The sequence below is a fragment of the Limulus polyphemus genome, unplaced genomic scaffold (assembly GCF_000517525.1).
Source record: "Limulus polyphemus unplaced genomic scaffold, Limulus_polyphemus-2.1.2 Scaffold3997, whole genome shotgun sequence".
NCBI classification, from domain to species: domain Eukaryota; kingdom Metazoa; phylum Arthropoda; class Merostomata; order Xiphosura; family Limulidae; genus Limulus; species Limulus polyphemus.
The window spans coordinates 12599-22026 of NW_013669607.1; the positions used below are offsets into that span (position 1 = coordinate 12599).

A 9428-nucleotide genomic window follows, 5' to 3' on the forward strand; every position below is an offset into this window, starting at 1 on the left:
TAGCAAAGTAAGTTTTCACACTGACCTGTACACGTGTAAAATTAACGGTGTTTACATTTAGCAAAGTAAGTTTTCACACTGACCTGTAAACGTGTAAAATTAACGGTGTTTACATTTAGCAAAGTAAGTTTTCACACTGACCTGTACACGTGTAAAATTAACGGGGTTTACATTTAGCAAAGTAAGTTTTCACACTGACTTGTACACGTGTAAAATTGACGGTGTTTACATTTAGCAGTATTCTTAAACATTGTTTTATTTCTCTCACTTATAACACAGATAATAGCTTCAAACAATATCACGGCTGAATGTTTCCTTCATCATTTTCCTAATGACCTTAAGATCGTGAAAACTTCTATTTCCACACTCCTGTACTGAAAGTAGCGACTCTAGTTTATATTAAAGTTTTACTTCACTTTTAACTTCACTATAAAATATTTTCATGTCAATAATCATGTAAAATAGGAACAGTCATGAATTACGGAACGGAGATATATTTCTACTTTTCACAGAACAGATAATACAGGAATAGCTTTTTGAATCGTCATTTTAAATAGTAGAAGCTACTCTACTGTTTAACAGAACAAACGAAAAACAATGACAGTAGGATTAACAGTGTTAATGTGTCCAAATCATAGGAGAGTGTTGGCTGGCCCACTACCTTATTATAGAAGGGTGTTGGCTGGCCGACTACCTTATTATAGAAGGGTGTTGGCTGGCCCACTACCTTATTTGGCACAGTACACTAATGTCAGCATCTGGATAGTATTTCAGTCTTTCCTATTTTTAGCGGTATAAAATTTTCTCTGGTACATCTTGGCGCACAGTGCACGATTAAAACATACTACCATTTACTGTGTAAATATCTAGTGTGGTCTACCATTCATTATAGAAATATCTAGAGTAGTCTACCATTCACTATAGAAATACCTAGTGTCATCTACCATTCATTATAGAAATATCTAGTGTGATCTACCATTTACCACAGAAATATCTAGTGTGGTCTACCATTCATTATAGAAATACCTAGTTTGGTCTACTATTCACTATGTAAACATCTAGTGTGATCTACCATTCATTATAGAAATATCTAGTGTGGTCTACCATTCACCCATTACAAATATCTAGCGTGATCTACCATTGACTCATTACAAATATCTAGTGTGATCTACCATTCACTATAGAAATATCTAGTGTGGTCTACTATTCACTATGTAAATATCTAGCGTAATCTACCATTTGCTATAGAAATATCTAGTGTGATTTACCATTCATCCAATACAAATATCTATTGTGATCTACCATTTACCACAGAAATATCTATCGTGATCTACCATTTACTATAAAAATATCTAGTGTGATCTACCATTTACCACAGAAATATCTATCGTGATCTACCATTTACTATAAAAATATCTAGTGTGATCTACCATTTACTGATATCTAGTGTGATCTACCATTTAAAATAGAAATATCTAGTGTCATCTACCATTTACCACAGAAATATCTAGTGTGATCTACCATTTACTATAGAAATATCTAGTGTGATATACCATTTAAAATAGAATAATCTAGTGTGATCTACCATTTGCTGTGTAAATATCTAGTGTGATCTACAATTTACTATAAAAATATCTAGTGTGATCTACCATTTACTGTGTAAATATCTAGTGTGATCTACCATTTACTGTGTAAATATCTAGTGTGATCTACAATTTACTATAGAAATATCTAGTGTGATCTACCTTTCAATATAGAAATATCTAGTGTGATCTACCATTTACTATACAAATATCTAGTGTGATATACCATTTCAAATAGAAACATCTAGTGTGATATACCATTTCAAATAGAAATATCTAGTGTGATCTACCATTTATCCATTACAAATATCTAGTGTGATCTACCTTTCAATATAGAAATATCTAGTGTGATCTACCATTTACTATACACATATCTAGTGTGATATACCATTTCAAATAGAAACATCTAGTGTGATATACCATTTCAAATAGAAATATCTAGTGTGATCTACCATTTATCCATTACAAATATCTAGTGTGATCTACCTTTCAATATAGAAATATCTAGTGTGATCTACCATTTACTATAGAAATATCTAGTGTGATATACCATTTCAAATAGAAATATCTAGTGTGATCTACCATTTATCCATTACAAATATCTAGCGTGATCTACCATTTAAAATAGAAATATCTAGTGTGATCTACCATTTACTATAGAAATATCTAGTGTGATATACCATTTAAAATAGAATAATCTAGTGTGATCTACCATTTGCTGTGTAAATAGATAGTGTGATATACTATTTACTATGTAAATATTTAGCGTGATCTACCATTTACTGTGTAAATATCTAGTGTGATCTACAATTTATTATAAAAATATCTAGTGTGATATACCATTTCAAATAGAAATATCTAGTGTGATCTATCATTCATCCATTACAAATATCTAGCGTGATCTACCATTTCCTATAGAAATATCTAGTGTGATCTACCTTTCAATATAGAAATATCTAGTGTGATCTACCATTTACTATACAAATATCTAGTGCGATATACCATTTCAAATAGAAACATCTAGTGTGATATACCATTTCAAATAGAAATATCTAGTGTGATCTACCATTTACTGTGTAAATATCTAGTGTGATCTACAATTTACTATAGAAATATCTAGTGTGATCTACCTTTCAATATAGAAATATCTAGTGTGATCTACCATTTACTGTGTAAATATCTAGTGTGATCTACCTTTCAATATAGAAATATCTAGTGTGATCTACCATTTACTGTGTAAATATCTAGTGTAATCTACCATTTACTGTGTAAATATCTAGTGTGATATACCATTTCAAATAGAAACATCTAGTGTGATATACCATTTAAAATATAAATATCTAGTGTGATCTACCATTTATCCATTACAAATATCTAGCGTGATCTACCATTTACTATACAAATATCTAGTGTGATATACCATTTAAAATATAAATATCTAGTGTGATCTACCATCTACTTGTAAATATGTAGTGTGATCTACCATTTATTGTGTAAATATATAGTGTGATCTACCGTTTACATTACAAATATCTAGTGTGATCTACCGTTTATATTACAAATATCTAGTGCGATCAACCATTTGCTATTGAAATATCTAATGTGTTGAGTTATGTGTTTATTATTAACTCGTGGTCACGTGATTTTTATATCTAATTCAGACGCATAATGTATTTGAAACTTGTCTGTCGTTTAACACTCTAATATTTTTTTATTTTTACTTGATAGACAGAGAAAACCAGTCCATGTTGATCACGTGAGTATTTAATTATTCAATGAAACCCCATCCTTCACAATATTTGCAATATCAACTGTGAATTTTATTCCTTCGAAACTCTTAACAATATAATTAATAAATAACCTGAAACGATATCAGGTTATTAAACTAATACAATATAAATATACTAAAAACAATCGCAGAAAACAAATAAATTAATAAGAATATTATATTTTAATCAATTTACATATGTAGTATATGCCATTAACAATGAATTATCAATTGCTAACCCAAGTAACCTAAAATAAAGTAATACAAACATCACAATTCAGTTATTTCACATACTAAAATATGGTATTTACTTAAAAAATAATTAATCAACTCTTAATATGTGAAAATCATCTTATTTTGCAGAATAATTATATTTAAGCATTGCGTGACATATATATCTTTACGTGACATATATATCTTTTCTGTTGTCCTTTAGTCCACAACATGAATATCCTTTCCTTTGACCTTTCCATTCTCCTTTAGTCCACAACATGAATATCCTTTCCTTTGACCTTTCCATTCTCCTTTAGTCCACAACATGAATATCCTTTCCTTTGGCCTTTCCATTCTCCTTTAGTCCACAACATGAATATCCTTTCCTTTGACCTTTCCATTCTCCTTTAGTCCACAACATGAATATCCTTTCCATTGTCCTTTAATACATGAAATGTTTCTTCCTCGTTGTATCCACCTTCAACGGGCGAATGTGATGAAAAACAAAGAACACCAAGAATGCTATTCTGTACTTCAGACAGCTCTTCTCAAGGAGAGTGATGATTTTAAACAATATCGTGAAGCCTTATGACAACCATCAAATTTAGAAAGTTATCGTAGATCAAGAGATCCAACCTTATCACAACCATCAAAAGTTAGGACGCTATCGTAGATCAAGAGCTTCAACCATATCACAACCATCAAAAGTTAGGACGTTATCGTATATCAAGAGCTTCAGTCTTATCACAACCATCAAAAGTTAGGACGCTATCGTAGATCAGAAGTTTCAGCCATATCACAACCATCAAAAGTTAGGACGTTATCGTATATCAAGAGCTTCAGTCTTATCACAACCATCAAAAGCTAGGACGTTATCGTAGATCAAGAGCTTCAACCTTATCACAACCATCAAAGTTAGGAAGTTATCGTAGATCAGCAGCTTCAACCTTATCACAACCATCATAAGTTAGGATGTTACACTTACACTTCATTCCTTTACAAGTCAAGATCAAGCTAATGTAAATAAAGCTAATATAGTTAATAAAGCTAATATAGAGGCTAGCCCCTAAACGGCTCGGACTATCACTAGAAGATTTCTCCAGCTTACTTGACTGGTCTGTGGGTATCCGCTTTTGATATTCTGACAAATTCCATATATATATGCAGGTATAATATAAATGGTAAACATATCATGCACGTACTTTAACATATTTTCAACCCAATGGATGGCGTTACATATTGATATATAGACACGCGACAGTTTCTAAAGGTAAAGTATATACTTTATATAGGTATAACATAAAAACTGAACAAACCAGAATGTTAACAAATTATGAATTTTAAAATGAAGTAGGGCTTCGGCTACAAAATGTATTGAAACAAGAATTAAAACCACAGTCACCAATTTATAAAATTTAATCCCTACTTTGGCAGCTTTATACACTTATCTTAGACCAAAGTAAGGATTAAATTTTATAAACTTATGATTGTAGTTTCCATTCTTGAAATAGTTATAACTATCAGGGATATGGCTATAATGAACCTTTATAGATGTTGTGTCCATTACATGAACATATAAAAACTGAACAAATAAATAGGAAAAAAAAAATTTAGACTGCTTCATTTAGATATACGATCACAATGCCAACCAAAGTAGGTATTGAAACTTGTTTTAAAATCTATCTAACTAGTATCACTTTACTTGTTTGTTTACTTTTTATTGTAGCACTTATTTTGTTTTATATTCTTTTTATAATAATTCTACGAATAACCAACGATCCCTACTTTCTGTTAAATTTTAAGTTTTTTCCTATTTATCTAGAATAGAGACGTACCAATAATGTAAAACAAAACTCACCCTCGGACATTCTAGTATAACACCGAGAGAACAAATAAACACTTGTTATGTTTTTTTTCACCTTTTGCAAAATACGCCTCTCTCTTTATGTCACACTAGACAATAAACACAATCGCTCTAAATGGCTCTCTTTAATTATCCTCTCCTAGAATCCGTAACACAGGTCTTCTCTCTCCAAGAATCTGTGACACCGGTCTTCCTAATCTAACCTTCTCTCTTCTAGAATCCGTGACACAGGTCTTCCTAATCTAATCTTCTTCCTTCAAGAATCTGTGACACATGTCTTCCTAATCTAATCTTCTTCCTTCAAGAATCAGTGACACATGTCTTCCTAATCTAATCTTCTTCCTTCAAGAATCTGTGACACATGTCTTCCTAATCTAACCTTCTCTCTTCTAGAATCCGTGACACAGGTCTTCCTAATCTAATCCTCTTCCTTCAAGAATCTGTGACACATGTCTTCCTAGTCTAATCTTCTCTCTCTCCCCTAGAATCCGTGACATAAGTCTTCCTAATCCATTCCTCTTGTCGTTGTTTATTAGAAACCCTAAAGTTATCAACCACAATTTTTCCTTTGTCAATCCTCTCTATTAAGACAAGTAATTTTTCTATTAAGATGTTTGATGAGGTTCTCTTTTCTCTTAATGCAGTGGTGAGTCTGGCGCTGGGAAAACTGAGAACACGAAGAAAGTAATTGCTTATTTTGCAAATGTTGGTGCCTCCTCTAAAAAGGATGAACAAAAGAAAGGAACCTCAAAAAAGGTATTCGGGTCTTTAATTGTTAGCAGGAAAATTTGATATTCTCTTCTTCTTACAAGAAAACTTTCAGCAACACATTCAGATAGCGATGTTTGGATTATAAGTCTTGAATTCACTTTTGTTTGACCTAGAATGAGAAATAAATTCCTAAACAAATGAAAGTATTGTTTTTTATTTTATTTTAACCACTGAAAACGATAAACTTATTGTAAATATTTTGATCCCTAAATCGTTTTATAAGTGACTCCTGGCCTATGTCAAATTATTGATGACTCAACTCTGGCTTAGATGATTCTGTCACCACAAGCTTGACGTCAAATTTATTGATGACTCAACTCTGACTTTGATTATTCTTAAAGCACCACAAGCTTGACGTCAGAATTATTGATGACTCAACTCTGACTTTGATTATTCTTAAAGACACCACAAGCTTGACGTCAGATTTATTGATGACACAACTCTGACTTTGATTATTCTGTCACCACAAGCTTGACGTCAGAGTTATTGATGACTCAACTCTAACTTAGATTATTTTAAAAGAAACCACTAACATTACTTACGCTCTCTTGATGACAGTTGAGAATTGTACTCTAATACTTTAGTTCTGAACATTTTTCGATCTAACTAGTATGAAAACTCACTCGTTGTGCTTTTTCTTTCACCATTAAGGACAAAGAGGTCGCTTTTATAAAAGTACTTATACAAAAACTTTAATTTTACATTAAAAAATAAATTTTGATGAAGACATATATATATAAAGCTTTAAAATATGTAAATGAGAATTTTTTTTAGAAAACTACTTAACTGCAAGATCAAAATACATATGAACAACAGTGTATATATATATGTGTGTGTGGGCTTTTTTTATAAATACAGATAACTAGACAATTTTGGATTAATAAATAACAATATTATTTAGACTATTTTTAAAGGATTAAGTATTCTGTCATAAGGTCTCACTCCGTCTTTCTCTGTAATGTTTGCTTGAACATTTTTGTTTCTCTTTTTCTGTTAAGGGTAATTTAGAAGACCAGGTCGTTCAAACTAACCCGGTACTCGAAGCCTTTGGCAATGCCAAGACTGTCAGAAACGATAACTCATCCCGTTTTGTAAGTAATTGATTTCAGTCAGCTCCTAGACTTAGAAACTTGTTCTTATCGATAACGTTACTCTATATCCTATAGTTAAATGTTATCTTCATTCTTTGTTTTTAGTAATTACTCTATATTTTTCGTTATTTTTTTATTTGCAGGGTAAATTTATCAGAATCCACTTCGGTCCTATGGGAAAGTTGGCTGGAGCAGACATCGAGACTTGTGAGTTCTTCTATCAGTTTTATAACATAAAAATAAAGCAAGTTGTTGGTATGGAATCTGTCTGAGTGAAACAGTAGTTGTACTGTTGATATCGTACCTGCACATACAAGTTCTTTTGTTTCACAACTTTCAGATTTGTTGGAGAAAGCCAGAGTGATTTCCCAGCAGCCCTTGGAGAGGTCCTATCACATATTCTACCAACTCATGTCGGGTCGTATCGAAGGTCTTAAAGGTAGGTCCTTTTTACATCAGTGTCTCAAATTGATATTGTAATATAAAAAAATAGCAAAAGCAAAATTTCAGTTTGATATTCAATTAAGTGAACGATAAAAAATAAATTTACAATTAATTCAAAATCATTCCACAGGTTTTGTTTTCAATTCAACTTTTACTTTGCATAAAAATAGCTTCCTGGAAGTGTAAAAATATGACAGATATAACATGAAAAAAATATTGCATTTTAATTTAATACGAATGTATATTTCATATTTTAAATTTAATACGAACGAATATTATATACTTTTAATTTAATACGAACGTATATTATGTACTTTTAGTTTAATACGAACATATATTACATACTTTTAATTTAATAGAAACGTATATTTCATATTTTAAATTTAATACGTACGTATATTATATACTTTTAGTTTAATACGAAAGTATATTACATATTTTTAATTTAATACGAAAGTATATTACATACTTTTAATTTAATACGAACGTATATTTCTTATTTTTAATTTAATACGAACGAATATTATATACTTTCAATTTAATACGAACGACTATTATATACTTTTAATTTAATATGAACGAATGTACTTTTAGTTTGGTACGAAAGGATGTTACATACTTTTAATTTTGAATAATATTTTAAGTAATAGAGGATTTTAAAAACATCTTTCTTAACATCTCAGCAAATATTGTTACAAAGAGAGTAGAAAGTGTTTCCAGAAAATAATTCACATTGTATATTTGCCTAATGATATCTAATTTAATGACTGGATAATATTTTTGATTAGAATTAAGTTTTATAGACTTTGATATATATATATCATTTTTTTCGCTGCCAATTTTACCGACCAGTAAAAACGTTACTGTATTCTATACTGTAGTTTTAAGAGTTATAATTGGGCTATCATTAGGAAAATACAATATTCGTTTTTCAGAACTGTATTATGATATATAGGTTTCATGAAATCTGTTCCTTTACTATTTTAGAAATGTTTGTCTTGAAATCACCTGATTCTTGCATACCGGTTTAAAGTGAGATTTTAAGTGTGAGTATTAGAGTCACATGTGATTAAGTAACAAACTTTGATCCCGACTCAGTCACTCTAGAAGAGAAAATAAACACTGTTTTAGAATATATCAACTCCACTGAAACTAATAATGATGGAAATACCTGTATTCTTTAACCAGAAAATACAGATCTCAGCAACAAGATCTTTGGCTACCGTTTCGTATTGGAGAGAGAATATCGTTATCCCCAACGTTGATGGTGGAAAGGACACGCCCCCCATCGACGTGAGTTAAATATCCCGATCCCCTAAAAGCGAGTCTTGTTTCATGCCTTCCGCCCCACCACCCTCCCACCATCCACAACCCAAAAACTTACCGCAAATAGAAAAAATAGCATATAAATATTATATTAAAACATTTCCTTCCCAAATTCCATACTATGTATTTATATAAAAAAAGTTTGGAACCAATTTTCATATGATTTCCTTGACCCAATTCCATGGTTATATATTGACATGAAATCGTTTGTAATGGATTTAAAGATGATTTCTTTGACCCAAAGATGTGAAGTTAATTATATATATATATATGTATATATATATATATATATATATATATATATATGTAAATATCCCTGCTAGTACCGAACATTCCGCCTTTGGACCGTACAGCAGCAGAGTTGACTT

The 9428-nt window shown here is 30.9% G+C and overlaps 1 protein-coding gene across 1 annotated transcript in view; it reads left to right on the forward strand.

Annotated features, from left to right (window-relative positions):
* Window positions 1–9428, forward strand: part of LOC106470429 (myosin heavy chain, muscle-like) — a 55280-nt gene that overhangs the window by 4579 nt on the left and 41273 nt on the right. Inside the window, exons 5-9 of the mRNA XM_022399016.1 lie at window positions 3312–3339; window positions 6073–6184; window positions 7198–7290; window positions 7434–7497; window positions 7631–7729. Of these exons, the coding sequence (XP_022254724.1) occupies window positions 3312–3339; window positions 6073–6184; window positions 7198–7290; window positions 7434–7497; window positions 7631–7729 (396 nt within the window). The remainder of the gene's footprint in view (window positions 1–3311; window positions 3340–6072; window positions 6185–7197; window positions 7291–7433; window positions 7498–7630; window positions 7730–9428) is intronic.